Raw genomic sequence first — 16,728 nt, 5'->3', positions numbered from 1 at the left:
GTGAAGGAATCAAAAAAGGCTAAAAGGTAGAGATAAAACAATGGATGGAAATACATTTAAAAATAATGAAAGTAGGTGGGAAAAGAAAAATCTATATAAATTATTGGGAAAAAAAAGGGGGGGGGGGGAAATCGGAAAGGGGATGGGGATGGAGGAGAGAGTTCATGATATAAAATTGTTGAACTCAAATTCAGTCCGGAAGGCTGTAAAGTGCCTAGTCGGAAGATGAGGTGCTGTTCCTCCAGTTTGCGTTGAGCTTCACTGGAACAATGCAGCAAGTCAAGGAAGGACACGTGGGCATGAGAGCAGGGTGGAGTGTTGAAATGGCAAGCAACAGGAAGGTCTGGGTAATGCTTGCGGACAGACCGAAGGTGTTCTGCAAAGCGGTCACCCAGTCTGCGTTTGGTCTCTCCAATGTAGAAGAAACCGCAGTGGGAGCAACGAATGCAGTAGACTAAATTGAGGGAAGTGCAAGTGAAATGTCCGTCCTTAGCTTGCTGCATTGTTCCAGTGAAGATCAACGCAAACTGGAGGAACAGCATCTCATCTTCTGACTAGGCACTTTACAGCCTTCCAGGCTGAATATTGAGTTCAACAATTTTAGATCATAACTCTCTCCTGCATCCCCATCCCTTTTTTCCCAATAATTTATATAGATTTTTTCTTTTCCCACCTACTTCCATTATTTTTAAATGTATTTCCATCCATTGTTTTATCTCTACCTTTTAGCCTTTTTTGATTCCTTCACCCCACCCCCACTAGGGCTATCTGTACCTTGCTTGTCCTGCTTTCTACCCTTAATTATCACATTCCTTAGATAATATCACCACCTTCAACACCTCTTTGTCCTTTTGTCTGTAACATCTTTTGGTTATCTCCACCTATCACTGGCCCTCTATCCAGCTCTACCTGTCCCACCCATCCTTAAACCAGCTTATATTTCACCTCTCTTCTATTTTCACTTAGTTCTGTTGAAGGGTCATTCGGACTCGAAACCTTACCTGTGCTCCTCTCCGCAAATGCTGCCTGGCCTGCTGAGTTTTAACAATCTACTGATGTTCTCTGTCTCTGTACCAACTCAGTCACCCCAAAACACGTGCACAATCTGGATCCTTCAGCTCCTAACTAACCAAGGGCACTGGATCCAACAAAATAGTGATGAGAGTAAAAGCATGAAAAACCACGGGAAAAAGCGAGGAAGAACGAAGGAAATCAGAAGAAATTATCTGGAAATTCGATAGCGACTAAATTAGCATGTTTTCTTTTCCATTCATAGAACCACCCCTCATACGACAACAGGTATCACACCTAAGGAATTGTTGATGAAGCACCGTCTCCGGTCGAGACTAAGCCTAATTATACTAAACTTGGCGGGGGAGGAAGGAAAGAGGTAGAAAGAAGGCAGGAAAGTCAGAAAATGGGACATGATTGTCACAGTTGGGACAGAACATTTACCGTAGGAGAGAAGGTATTTGTCAAAAATTTTAGAGAAGGACCAGCATGCTTGTTCAGTGAAGTAAGTGCAGTAGTGGAACCTCTTTCCTATCATGTGAAAGTCGAAGATCGAGTAATAAGGAGACATGTAGATCATATAACAGGAGAAACTAAATGCCCAGAAATGATTCCACCAGTGTCTGAGACTGAATCAACATCTTCTGTTGAAAGAACTCAACTGAGTACAAATGTATTTGAAGGGCCAACTATACCTGGAAGAATCAGAAACAGATTTACAGGTACCTACTGAAGAACCAGATTCTCAAGACAACTTCAGTAAAGGAGGTTCCAAATCAAACTTCTCAAGCTGTAGAGCTGAGATGTTCTACCTGCATAAGGAAACTCCCTTAGTGACTGACTTTGTAAAATACTGAACTGTGCAAATAACTTGATATAGTGAAAAAATTGTAAAATGTATTTTTCAGTAAAGGGGGAGGGATGTGGTAATATGATGTGTAATATACATTTAAGCGTTTTAATGTAAGATCATATGATCTTAATACCCAGTAGCAGAGTAGCGTGGCCTACCTCAGAGTCTTGAGTTAGACACTGAAGAGTGAAGACAAAGTTTCAAGTTGTGAGCACACAAGTGTAGCTGCAGTTTGTAAATAAACAGCATGTGTTTATTCTAACAATGATCTACTGATATTCTCTGTCTCTGTACCAACTCAGTCACCCCAAAACAAGCATGCAACCTGGATCCTTTAACCCCCAACTAACCAAGGGCATGGGATCCAACATGCATCCATCCCCTTCTGTCTATGCACTTCCTCACATATCCATGTGTCTATCCACCACTGACACTCACCTTCACATAATGTCATGCCTCTTCCTCATAGTCACCCTCAACAAAAGCTCTCCATCCATCCACATAACATATACCATTACTGTCCCTCATAGGTCTCTTCTTTCCCTCCTTGGAGGAAAACAGGAAGCGGAGGTTGCTTTGAGCCATCACAAACTGACAGCTGCAGAAGAGGTGGCATTAGTCATCAGTGGAACTTTTGCGTGCTTGGCCATTGGAAATGGAGAGATGAGGATCTCCCAGTTGCTAGTGCCAGAATTAAATACCAGACAGCCACGTGGCATACATGCTCACTCAAGCTGACATTATGCCAGCAGAAGTGTGAAATATGATCATGTGTAGAACGATCACAACTCTTATCTGAACAGTTCTAATGCATATCTTTAATCTTCCACAGGGCGTTCAGGCTTCCCACTAAACATGGTCCAGGAAGACGATGACTCTTCAGAGGAAGTCATTCTCTCACAGGGTGCATCTTCAAAGGACTCATAAAATCAAAACACCAAATCAGATATTCAAAAAAGCAATAGGGGCTTCTCAAAGGGATGCTTGGCTGTTTGTAGGACTGCTTTATGTTGCGGAAATGGTGGGCTGGGGAAATGCAGGGACTTTTGCAAGGTAAAAATAATAGGAGCATAGTGGCAATCTGATTGTGATTGCTAGTCCTTGGATGATTCAGCCCAAAGCCTTTCACACAAGCAGGCAAGAAAGCAGTTGTGAGGTGTCAATATTTATCGGCATATTTCTGTGTCATCGCTTCAGACCCCTCAATTGACATAATGGTCTTGACTTGCTTTTGAGTTCCAGGAAGCCTGGGAAACTTATGGACACACAGTTAAATTGCAAAACTACTGTTAATATTGTTCTAAATGACTGATTAATGGTTTGAAATTGATGACTTGCCTTTCCCGAAAGGATTGCTCTCACACAGCCTAAAGCACTGCAGTTAAATACAGAAATGGGTGGATGGAGTTGGCTTCCTGGCACGTTATCAATCTCTACCTTTATAACATCCCAGAGCTATGCACGTTTTGCATGTTAAAATTCAACCCAAACGCTCAACAATGTTAATAAATATATATATATATATATATATAATACACATACACACACATATATATTTATGCAAATATTTCTGGATGTAAACTAACTAAACTTTGTTGTAAAGATGAAATGTTAACACAGTATAAATAAACTTCATATTACTCTTCTCTGACTTTACACTCCTGGCTCTTTCTGACATTTTCATATGCTTGAGTAAGCTAAATTAGCCACTTGAAGGTTCACCAAAGAATTTGCCTCTTAAAATGCTAGTCACTCCAATCAGGGCATATGAGGGTCAGATTGTTATTAGACCACAGGGTAGGCACAAATTGGAAGAGGGCTCAACTTCTTTGCATTACCTTTATGAGCATCAGTGCTTCGCTGAGTTCAGCCACATCAATATCACTTTCCTGAAATTAAAATAGTCAATAAAGGGCATTATTAAGTGGAAATGAATAATACAGGGACAACTGAAAATGACATACTAGATTCTCACCAAGTATGACATTTGGCTTGAATATCATGAATAAATAAACTATCACATTTTACATTCTTTTTTCAAAGGTTTGATGATGCAGAAAGCTGGTGTACTTACTCTATGCATAAAACATTTCAAGCATTGTCACATTCTGGCAGATATAAATTCAGTTCAGGTAAGTATCTTACTTTGGTGAAGAACTTCATACGTTCTTTTAGTTCATCCAACTGTTGCTTGTGTTCCAGATAGTGCAACTGAAGTTCTTTGTTCTCCTGGGAGAGTCGCTCATTTTGTTCTGACATTCATTGTACAATAAATGGAAACCATAGAAAAACAAAACCAAGCAACAATGTGTTAAAATAGGAACGTAACAATGGCAGTGTCTAATAACAATGTAGCCAAGTGAAACCAAGAGAGGCATGTGCCCAGTTTTGTTCTGAAGTGCTTAACATTTTATGTTCTCTATAATTCCTTTGAAAATCCTGGGAGAAAAGTTCCTGTGTGCTATAGAACAGTAAAAATGCTCTTCAGGAATAGGTTTACAAATATGTTACAAGTAGATGGAAAAAAATTCCTCCAATCATTTTATAGCATTTTACCATTCATTAAGATGAGTTGTTACCTACATTACAACAATGACTAGACTTCAGAAATACTTCATTGGCTGTAAAGAACTTTGAGACATCCAATGGTCATGAAAAGTCATAAATGCAAGTTTGTGTTAGTAATTGGAAATCTCTTAGTCATTGGCTGGAATTTTCCAGCCCTATTGATGTAAGACATCACGGCAGGCGGCGGGGGGTGGGCAATCAGTTTCACACTGACATAAAACCAGTTTGCCATGGTCCGCTCCAGTCGCCAATTGTAGGCGGCGTTTCCTGCCACCACACGTTGGGAATGTAAGTTCAATACTTCAGCATCTCATTATAAGTCCTGCTTGCCGGAATCATCCCCCATGCTGGATCACCTGGGAACATCAGCGTGATTGCATGTCGACACGTTTCACTACTGTACATAAGCGAGGTGCACCTGGCAAGCTGCAATTGACTTGGGACATTGAGGTTTGTTTGCCTACCTTGCTTCGGGCAGCACTCGCTGTCATCAGCGCCAGGCATCGCAGGCAGCACCACATCACTTTTGGGGGGGGCCTCACAGGCAGGTCTCTACCTGCCAGAACAGCCGTAGAGTGGGGGTGGTTTTTCAACGGCTGTAGGGCTAGGACTTGCTTGGGGAAGGGGGAGAAGTGGTTTCAGGCAAGGGAAGAGGCTGCAGGGCAAGGGCTATACTGGGAAAGGGGGGTATCCCAGAGTGTGTGTTGGGGCACATGTTGATCCATGCAAGTGGCCTCAAGATTATGAGGGCTGAGGGGGCAGTCTCCAGAGGAGATGAGGCCAGATGGAGATGTGAGGGTGTGTGTGAGCGAGTGAATGGTGATGTCACTTGAGGGGGCAGTGAGTGATATGCCAGTGAATGTGTGATGGTCTTGTGGTTGTGTGAGTTTAGAGTAATAAGATGGTTGCCTTACCCTGGTGGCACAGGTGAGATCATTCATCCTCTTTCTGCACTGGATGGCAAGCCTCTTCTGTGCAGCATTGGCAATGACCACCATTGCCACCGTCTCCCAAGCCAGAGTGGTGACACTGATAGGCTTCCTGCAACTAGAGGGAGGGTAGAGGACATCGCGGCAGCCCTCCACAGCATCTAAAAGGTGTGCCAGGGATCTGTCAGAAAAATGGTGGGCTGCAGTCTCCTTGCCTTTCAGGGCCACATCTTCTGTGCAGCAGAAGGCTGCAAGTATTGAGAGCTGTGTGCATGGCCACAGTTCAAATATGGTGCATGGCGTGAGGAAGTGGTAAGGTGACAGCGTGGCGGGCAAATTGGAGGAACCCCACCAGCGAAACTGCATGTTTCCCGTGACTGTATAAATAATGTGCTGGGAAGGGGACGACATGGCACGAAAACCCGCCATTGCGGCCAGCGGGTAAAGCACTGGCCAGGATTTTCTGTGCCCACTGGCATCGCGCGTGTTTGGTGGCATGAGCGGACAACATAGCGAGAAGGCCAAAAGTCAGTTTCACAATATAGTGAAACCAGTTTGCGACCGTCCGCTCTGCCTGCCAATGGCGGGCTGCATTTCCCGCCATCGGGAACCATATTGTAATACATCAGCATATGTATCCCCCCTTGCTGGACCGTCCACCCATGTCGGCAAGAAAACACGTCTTGACAACTGTGACGTGCAAAAGTTGGGACTTACCGTCAGGGACTTTCTCACATCATGGACATCTGAGGAGCAAAAGATGCTGGAGCCCGACAGCAACGAGGTCCTGGAGAAACATCCATGGCATGCTGGGTGGATTCTTGTGGACAAGGATCTGCTACGAAGCAGTTCATGGAAATAATGGTCGAGGGGGTGGGGAAGGAAGGTCCAGGATCAACTGGGAGAGGAAGAGGTGTCGAGGGGGTGAGTTTGCTGGGGGGTGGGGGGAGGAGGTGGAATGAAGGCCTCGGGGGTGTGAGGTTGGGAGGAGCGGAATGGAGGTGTTGGGGTGTGTGAGGTCGGGAGGGTGGAATGGAGGTGTCGGGGGTAGGGGGTGTGAGGTTGGGAGGTGGGGAATGAAGGTGTCGGGGGTGTGAGATTGGGAAGGGGGAGGGAATACAGAGGAAGGAGGGGGTAATGGGGGAGAGGATGGCAATTGGGGAGGTATGTTTTAGGGAAGGGATTTGGAGGTGGGAAGAAGTGCAGAAAGGGGAGGAAGGGGGTGGGGGGGAGGGAGGAGGGATCCGGATTGGTGGTGGGGGGGGGGAGAGAAATGTCCAGGTGAACATGCAAGGGAGAGGTCTGATGGGTCCATGACTGCCTCCTGGGGAGTGAACTGAGGGTGGGTATGGTGTGAGGGAAAGATGAGAATGACCGAAGGCAAAGTGAGGCAGTAGGGTGGGAGGGTGAGGGTTTGACAGTAGCGGTAGAAGGGATGGCAAGGGTGATTGGTGGGGACTTGGAGGCAGACATGGACCCTAGGGTGTAAAAGAGGTGGTTAGGGAGGTGAATGGGGGTGGGATTTTTGGGATGGAAGGGAACATGCACGTTCACTTGGATATCCCCAAAGGAAAAGGGTTGTAGCTAGTAGGTCAGGGAGAGGAGGTGGAAGGTGATGCCAGGGGTTGTCAACTCTGATGGGTGAAAGGAAATGGGTGACTGGGTCAGGGCTAAAGACAGGGGAGCACATGAAAAACCAAATCCAGACCTTGTTGTCTAAATCGAAAGTGAAATGACAGACGTGGTGGGTGAGATCAGGTGCTGCATGTGAATGTGATCATTGGGTGGGCAGAGATGTAGGTCAGCTCAGATGGACAACTGAAAGGGAACTCCAGCAGACAGCTTTCAAAAGGTTCAGGACATTGAGGTGAGTATATGTGATGGATCCCCATATGTGGGAGAGTACTTGCGTGAGGCTCTGAAAGGCCCTGCCACACTCACTTTTCTCCCTCCAGAATCACTCGTTAGCGAGTTGTTCCCTCTGTGGTGATAGAAGACAAGGTTGAGGGGCTCACAGGCAAAGCAGACTTGGAGGGAGAGAACAGTCTCTGAGATTCCTGAATGGATGACCCAGGGGTATCCAGCTGCCGCTCCTCCTCCCTTCCAGTGCCCATGGGCCCCGTCATGACTCGTTGAGGGGAAGGAGCACCAGGAGCGATGTCGAGGTGCTCCATTTCCTTCTCACATTACCACTGCAGGAACTCACCCATGGCTCACGTGGTGGAGTGCAGGTCTGTATACGTCTCCGCATTCTGCTGGTCCAGGGTCTCCATGGTGTCCGCCATTCTTCCCATAAAGACCTCCATACACACACGTGGGCACCACTTCATCAGAGAGCAGATGGGCGCAGTCCTCTACTCACGTGGCACTCTGTTGAGGACTTCCAACAGCTCTGCATGATGTTCCCTCAGCTTCTGCTGACTCTCAGGATGAGTTGGAAGGCCAAATCTAGAGGCTCGTCATCTGACTTGGAATTTACAGATGCCTGATCCCCAGCAGTCCTCCGAGTGCTGGGGTGCTCTCACGAACCTGCCTCTGCTGCTGCGGACATGAGTCCGTGCAGTGACCACCAGACTGTGAACCCGAGCCTGCTCTAGATCTAGCTTCCACTAAGGTGTGTGCATCAGCGTTGGTATAGGGTGGGGGTAAGCACTGTGGCAAATCTTCCAGGCTGTTTATTTCCAGCTCTTCAATGGAGGAGGTATCCTCTTGGCTGGCGGTGAGGATCTGGATGGAGCTGAGGGAATGGCTGATTGAGGGTGTCAGGGTCACTTGATGGAGCTCCCTGTGATCCAAAATAGAGATAAGTAGTGCATGGCAGCACAGTCAAAAGCAAAAGAGAAAGCAGCCACATTTGCGTAGAGGGCTGATGTGCCGCAGGATCTGTAAGAGGGTGTTCGCCGCTGACCTCACCATGTCCACAAGCACAGTCCATGTCCTCACCAATCAGTGTGATGGTACACTACTCAAAGTGAGTGAGAGGCCTAATGTGGGCCATTCCACCCACAGTCTGGGACCTCTTCCTGCTTAAATGAATAGCTTCTCTTGCATGAAAACAGATGGATAGATTGTGAGCAGGACACATGGTACTGTGTGGAATGTTTGTGTGGTGAGTGTAGCCATGGACAGGATGATGACATAAGCTCGAGGGTATGAGCCTGATGGAGATGTAAGGGTGTGTGTGAGAGTTAGTGGTGTTGTCCCTTGGGGTGTGAGATCCTTGTGGATGTGTGATGGGTTTGTGAGTATGTGAGTTGAGAGTAATGAGAAGAGTGAATTACCTTGGCGGAACAGATGAGACCATTCATTCTGTTGCAGCACTGGGTAGTTGTCCTCTTCTGCAGGACATTGGCACTGACCACCGCTGCCACCACCTTCCAAGCTGGATTAGTGAGATTGCTGCCCATCCTGTGGCCAGAGCTGGAGAAGAGGACATCAAGGTGAGCTTCTACTGTGTTTAAAAGGTGCTCAAGGGACATGTCATTGAACCTGGGGACTGCAGTCTTTTTGTCTTTCAAGGCCATGTCTTCTTTGCAGCAGTCGTGGGCTGAAAGTACTGAGAGGTGTGCGTGTGGCTGGACTTTAAATATGGCACTCGGCGTGATGAATCGGCGAGGTAATGGCATGGCGGGCAAATGAGAGCCCACCTGCCATGAAAGCAGTGTGTTTCCCAGGAATTAATATTTAAAGCCGCAGTCTTAGGCCGATACGGCACGAAAAGCCAGCCACAGTGCAAATCTGGGACGATGCTGCCCATCGTTTTACATGCCTGCTACTGCACTTAGTGTAATTCTGGGACGACTCCGCCCATTGTAAATGATAACAGGAATTTTAGGATTGAGGACTTTTCATCCCAAAGGTTTAAAGCTAGCTCAACCTGATCATGAACGTTTTTTGAAAGACTGTGGAATTACAATACAGTTGTTTTGATTTGTTGTCTACCTAAATCGAGATTATAGTTACAACGTGTCATTTTCATTGAGTTCATGGTTCATATTAATATTTAAAGCAATTTTTAGTTTGGGGAAGATTAAATTTGTAAGGGTAAGGTAATTCAAATGCTGGACTTTAGCGATTTCCAGAACACCTCAAATAATGGCAGTTCAAAAGGCTCCATGTATACTTATGGGGTCAAAGTTAGGAGAATGAAAGCCATAAAGCAGCAGGTGGCCTTCATTTAGCTGGGGAACTGCAGACAGTAAGTCTGAGGAGAACTTCCCTGACTTCATTAGAAATGTAAAATATTCATGTAGACCTCAGGGTCAAAACGTTTGATTTTGAAGCTGAAGGTTAATTAATCTAAAATCTATTGGACATCTCAACTAACCTCTGTTGCCATGGGCTGAGTAGTTCAGGATGGAGCCTTGGCTGGAATTCTGGGAATTTATGGCATTTTTCCAGAAAATCTTTGAGGTTGGAGCTAAAAGCACCCAGGTTGGCGATGGAAGCCCTGAGTTCAGCAGGCAGGGAAAGAAAGGGTCTGATGTTAAGCAACTGTAGACCAGAAGCAAAATGGCTATCAGAAATCAGAGATATTTCTGAGGTGGAGGCACAAAGCAGTTGGCTTGGAGAATGTAATGAAGCCAAAGTTTGAGCTGAGTGGTCCACAATCATAAGGTTTTGAAGAAATGTTGGAGGATCACTTAGCTAAAAGCTAATGGAAAGCTCCCCATGAAATTTCATACCTCAGGGAATAGCTGGAAGACTGAGGAGAAGTTGAAGTGAATTCCTGAGAACTGTGGCACTTTGGACTCAGGAAGTGTAGGAACCTTCAAGAGCCTGATAACTAGCCATTGACTTTCTGGGGGAAGTCATATGGAAAAAGGGGAGATTCAGTTGAGAATTCTGCTCCAAAGTATATGAGACTGTATTTTGTTAGGCTTTTCGATGTATACTATTGAGTATTTACCTAAGACAGGGTTTATTTATAAGTGTTTGCTTTACTTGTTCCTTGTATAGTAAAATTCTTTCATTTTAACAGTGGAATCTTGTGGCATAATTTCTTCAGTTGATCACTGCATGTTTAAATTTATCTTTAAATGTTAACGGTCTATACAAGAATTGTACAAAATCTTCTTGTATCATACAAGAGGCAAATTAAAATATTACTTTGTAAAATAGCAGATATTTTTAATGTAAGAAAGAAGAAAGTATGGCACATTCATCCCACATCCATGTATAATTTACCCCATTGTGGACACCATGCCATCATAGTATTATTTTGGATATATCCACTGGAACTTTCAATAGCAGAAGTGTAAATAATCACTGTGTCTCTTCTCAATGCAAAATGGCCACCTGTGTATGAACACTAGTTTGCGCAGACATCACTCTGCTCAGTCAGAAAGCAGTTAATGTCTTGATTACACAGAGGATATAATTCTGCTACAATATGCTTCAGGTAAACAAGGTCATGGGTCATATTACATTTAATGTTGATTAACTGGGACAGGCTTGGTTCATGATCTAACTGAAATTTGAAAAGGAGAAATGTAACACAAATACTAATATCCTATAAGTGTAAATTTAACGGGATGAGTTGCAGAGTAATCGCAAACAACCTAGAGGGAATAACTGCTATTAAACTTCTAAATGTATCAATGTCACAGCTGTAAACGCTGTAGTCCCCACTGCCCCACACCCACTACGATCCAACAGCCCCTGCCCCTTTGTCCACTTGAGGTTTGGAAACTTGGCATCCAGACCTGCACTAAAAGAATAAAAAACATGGTGGAGAAACACTAGAACTGCGCATGTGCGGCGTTGGCAGCAAACACAGCCATAAATAATATTGGGTTCGCTGTTTTTTATACACCTGCAGGATTTTCCTATCCATTTAAGTTAGTGGAAAGGAAAATCAGATGGGTTGTATAATAAGCGTCCAATCCTATATTGACTATTTTAAACCCATGTTGAAATCTAAATTTCATAATAAATAAGTAATAAATAAATAAAGAATTGCCAAATTTGAGCACTATGGCCTATGAAAACAGCAACATATTATCCAGGTACCAAAGTATTGTTTGGAATGAATTTACAACTAAACATATTAATTGATTCCAAATGGATAGTGGCTTGGCTCCCTTGATTTTGGTTCAATAATCAGGCACACACTGATGTAGAATCAATGCAATCCCACCAGATGGGCAAGTCAAAAGTTGAGTTTTTCCACCATTTTGCCTCCTGTCTTCATAAAACCAAGAAAAATATTTTATTTAAAACTAAAGCCATCTTAGTCCAAAGGTCATTACTTGACACTGAGCAAACATTTTTAAATTATTTACACAAAATACTTGAACTCCCTCTCTAACAGCACTGTGGGTGTAGCTTTACCACACGAACTGCAGCGGTTCCAAGTGGCGGCTCACCACCACTTTCTCAGGAGTAATTAGGGATGGGCAATAAATGTTGGCTTTGCCAGCCACACCCTCCTTTCATGAATGAATAAAAAAATTATGAATCACAAATTAATTCCAATCTAAATGCTTGATGCAACTTGTCAAGAAAAGCCAAACAGATAATATGGCTTAGAAATTGGATCTTTTTGATTTGGCTTTTGGCCACTCTCCAAATTTTCCAATCCTGCACACGACGATGCCTGCCACTGGTAGGACTGGAAAATCCTGCCCCCAATTTCAGGGACAAATGTACTGCACCTCAAGGACACCTGAAAAATATCCAACTCAACCTTGAGTTGTGCCATTTTTCATGCATCCCTGGCAGTTGCCTGAAAAGAAATGTTAAGCTCCTTACACATGTACATAAATAATGGGTTGTGTGAATTTCAGCCCCTACAAATAACTAACAGAAATAACAAGTGCTGTATTTGAGGAAATTGTATATAAATTTACATTGGTGAACATACCCTTTCATATTACCTTACAATCTGTTGAATATATATTAAAAATAAAAATTAATGCTTTAGAATATGAACTAATACAATATATTAACTGCTATAAAATGTATCTGCTGTTATTTAAAATATTAATCTAATCAAACATTAAATCCCTGTAAGTATAAAAAAGCTATGACAATTGCTTTACTTTGCTAATAAAAGTATCATTTCTATCTTGTACATTTTCTGTGGAGTCTGCATTTTAGTTTTGTACCCACTTCCTTAACAGACTTTTTTTATTTAAAGAATAATATATCATAATTGTTCTGCAGAAACACTACAATTAAAAACATGATACAACTGCAGGGTATTATTTTGCTTACAGTGTAATTCTGGAAAGTTCTAACGTCTTACAGATGCTCATTTCTTAACCCTTTTTAGTCCATACTCTTAAGTCTTAACATTCCAAAATTGCAGGCATTTTGCATTGCAATGACCATCATGAAGAAACTGCCTATTTGATACATTTTACATAAAAACTTTTAGCATCTGAGGGAAAAAATCATGGTTGATGTTATTAAATTTAATAGTTTTCTGAATGATAAATTGTGTGTGTTTCTGGGATGCAATTGTTTGTCATACTCGGAACCTGATGCCCATGCAATGTAGTTTCCTTTAGCGTTCTCACTTTTGTTCAGAGGGTGCTAAGGTTACTACTATTACGAGATAAAAATTTACAGAATTATGCACAAATAAAAGAAAGACATTCTCCAAAATGATCACTTTATGGAGAGGCTTGCAATACTTAAAACTTGTAGATATTTCTGTAAGTTTGTCAGTTTAAACAACTACATTTACTCCAATTTAAATTGTGTTTGGAAGACTATTCTTTTTGCAGTAATTATGAATAGATTTTTATGCTTACTGGTCCTCTGATATGCTAACTTTGCTCTAGATCAGTTCTAGTCTCATAAACACAAACCAATTTTTTTTAGAACCAATTTAGTCCCTATGAGTGATATAGCTTTTTCACACAATGAGGCTGTGGATAGTTTATTTCCATAAAGGACTATAGAATGATTAAAATTTTAGCCTAATTGACTTTGGTATGATATCTTTGTATCTTAAATAGATTTTCTATTCAAGTTTAACCTAATTACCTATTGCATTTGCGACATCGGTGGATCAGTATAGAGGCTTCAACATAATGATGATGCCATTTTACACAGGTTCAAAAAGCCAAAATACCAACGAAAATGCGTGAAAGTGGGACAGATAGCATGGATGTCTTCAAACATTATTTAATGGTAGCTTTCCAAAATTAAAAAGTAGCATGATTTGATTTAATTTTGCACCATATATTTTGGTATACTTTACCATCAGCATTAATTAAATTACAACAGAGTTAATTATTTTTGATGTCACAACCTAAATTCCAGTGATTAACTTAATTCTTTCCCAGAACATATTTTATTTTGAAAAGAACAGGGATAAGAGAACACAAACAAGAGATAAATGGCATTGATAAAAGATTTTCAAAAATCTACATTTAATTCCTGTTATTAAACTTTCCAAGAACAGAGAAGCAAGTTACACACTCAAACTTTACACCAACACACTTAAAATAAAAAGGTACCTGTCATTAATAAGTAAAAGGAGGGGTTGAAAAGTCTTGCCTACACTTATAATGGCTGTGGATAATAATAACCAAGTAATTTTGCTAGCCAGAAATCAATATTTGCTACTTGTTTAACTACTATTTTAAATTAATGCAATCTCACCAATAAATCTGTAGTACTTCTGTGAACCACTAGAAGTGGCATTACTGCAACCAATTACAATGCATAAACAAGCAAAGTAAAAGCAAATATGTAAATTCTTTATTTTTTATTTACTTGCTCATCAGTGTGACCGTTTCACTATGCTAAGGATGAAGATAATTTCCATTTCACAATGGATCACTAAAACCCATGAAAAAAGACAAGACTTTTAACCCAACAATTTGGTGTGAACCTTGCCTTCAACAGAACAAAAAAATCTGACCAATATGAAGGATGTCCAATTTGATACATCTTACATAAATTTTCTAGTGATTGAGGAGAGAGTAGATGTCAAGAAATCTAATTTGGACCAGTCTGGCATCTCGAGCTTGTCACAGTTGGTGCAGCTGGTTCCTAACTAGAAAGCCACAATCTTTAGTGCTGTTTAAATATTTTAAGGGTTATTAGTTTCTTGCCTTATGCCTACTTCTTACTCAAATGTCACAAAACTTTGGTGGGCTCTGTCATCTCTTGGCTAGGCCACTGGATGGAGCACTGCCCTATTATAAGCCAGTGCTTAATCTTGTGTTTATAACAAACGCCCATCTCAGAAATTGAAAGACCAACAAAGATTCACTCCATTTGCCTGGCTGCAATTGACTTTCAACTATGCAAATATTTTCAACTTAGCTGGCACAATTGGGAATGGAAATGAAGAGTGGCATTTAAAAAAAAACAATTCTTTTTTTATCATTTAACTACTGTATTATTCAAAAGGTACAAATGTAATACATTTTAAAACCATTGGCCCACGTTTCACACTTCAAAATATTTACCAATGATAGGTCAGCAAATTTGCCAAACACTTATCACAAGTTTCTATAATTATCAACAAAGAAATGGTTCAACATAAGGGTTGTGAAGTACTGACAACCAGAAGTTGGGATGAAAATGAAAATTGTTTGTAATTATATCAGGATGAATGTGGAAATTACAAATCGACAGAAAATTAAGTCAGCGGAGTCCCTGGTTGCGACTTGTCATGCTTGCTGAATGATCTTTGTGCAGGCATCAGATTAGAACAACATCAAGCTGGGCTGTGATGACCCACACCTCATTAAAATCCAGCAGTCTGCTGACACACCCTACCTATGCTCACATGTGAAGAATGGATTCTTAATTGTAATAACATATCATAATTGAAATGTCAAGAGCAGCAATTGCCTTGTAGGGGTCCCATATCAAAGTTTGGTATTTTAATAGGCAATGGGTGGAATTCTCCCATCCTGCCCATGATGGGTTTTGTGGAGGCGGGAGCAGAGAATCCAGTGGGAGGCAAAAAATCGGAAATCTGCCACCATAAAAACACAATTCTTCCAATGATGTTTTCATGGCGGATCAGTTATCCTGCCGACTAGTGTGCAAGCGCCATTTCCATTTATTAGCATGTCACAAATGCTTATTAAAACAGCTGCTCGCCAGACTCTTGCCACAACTTGCAATCTTCCGTCACGCCAGTGGGAAATTATGCCGGTGTCAAACCCGTTTGAAAAGGAGTGGCATGCACATTGCTGGTAACTTTGAGGTGAGTGGAACACACCTGCCATAGTGCTGCGCCATCTTGTTGCGATGAATGCCATTTTGATGGGGCTGTAGTGTTGGACTGCTCCTCTTTGCTTTCATTGTCTCGATAAACACCAGTGTACTGTGGTACTCATGCAGGCCTCCACTTTCAGAGACTAGCACTTCAACTGGGGCTGGGCTGTGAGGTGAGGGGTCAGGCTGACAAACACGAGAGGGTCAACGGGGAAGTGAGGCTGTGAAATGGCAGTCAGGGACAAGGGCGAACATGAGGGGGGCCTTTCAGGTGTTGCCCTTTAACCTCTTGCTGCCGCCGGAGTGAGCAGGAGTCTGCTTGGAAAGAAAGGAGGAAGACCTCCTTGTGATGAATCACAAAAGGCTGGTATGTAAGTACAGCAAGCAATTAGGAAAGCTAATAGAATGTTATCATTTATTGTAAGGGGAATTGAATACAAAAGTAGGGAGGTTATGCTTTAGTTGTACAAGGCACTAGTGAAACCATATTTGGAGTACTATGCACCATATTGGTCACCTTATTTAAGGAAGGACGTAAATGCATTGGAAACAGTTCAGAGGTTTACCAGACTAATACCTAGTATTGTGAGGAAAGGTTGGACAGGTTAGGCTTGTATCCACTGGAGTTTAGAAGAGTAAGAGGTAATGATTGAAACATAAGGTTCTGAAGGATGGATATGGAGAGATGCTCAGAACTCAGTGGCTACACATCACAATCACTGCATCTCAAGTGTCACACATAGGAATGTAGAATTTGGGAAGCAGATAATAGTGAGGAAGACACAGGTGTATCATATATGGCATTCCATCAATGAAGGCCTGTCATGTGTTTACCAGATGCCACACTCCTAATGGGCCAAAGGACATCCACTCATTGTCCATGTGCAACTGATTGGTCATTAATATGCTACATCAGAGATTGGAGCACAGGGCTAGGTTGAGTCAATCATCTCACTTAAACTTCAGCATCCCAAGCAGGGCTCACGATACTACTGCGATGCCATCTTAGTCGCCTCAATGTGTATGCTAGTATCTCAGGCACCAGGCGGCATCAGCCACCATGCAAGTAGGGCAGGGAAAAGTATGGACCTTTACAGTCTCAAAATGTGTCATCCTCTAAGCTTTGCTTTCTCACCCCTTGAATCATTAATGTCTTCAATGTTTCTTAAAGAAAGA

The 16,728-nt window shown here is 42.4% G+C and overlaps 1 protein-coding gene across 7 annotated transcripts in view; it reads right to left on the bottom strand.

Moving 5' to 3' along the window:
• rpgrip1l (RPGRIP1 like) overlaps positions 1-16,728 on the bottom strand; it is a 298,740-nt gene that overhangs the window by 166,472 nt on the left and 115,540 nt on the right. For all 7 annotated transcript variants that reach the window (XM_041191778.1, XM_041191780.1, XM_041191779.1 and 4 more), the window contains 2 exons: positions 4,010-4,116; positions 3,703-3,753 (listed from right to left, as the gene is read on the bottom strand). In XM_041191778.1, coding sequence (XP_041047712.1) covers positions 3,703-3,753; positions 4,010-4,116 — 158 coding nt within the window. The remainder of the gene's footprint in view (positions 1-3,702; positions 3,754-4,009; positions 4,117-16,728) is intronic.

The sequence above is a fragment of the Carcharodon carcharias genome, chromosome 7 (assembly GCF_017639515.1).
Source record: "Carcharodon carcharias isolate sCarCar2 chromosome 7, sCarCar2.pri, whole genome shotgun sequence".
Lineage (NCBI taxonomy): Eukaryota > Metazoa > Chordata > Chondrichthyes > Lamniformes > Lamnidae > Carcharodon > Carcharodon carcharias.
The sequence above is the reverse complement of the archived record's forward strand: the minus strand, read 5'-3'. Positions and strand labels throughout refer to the sequence as shown.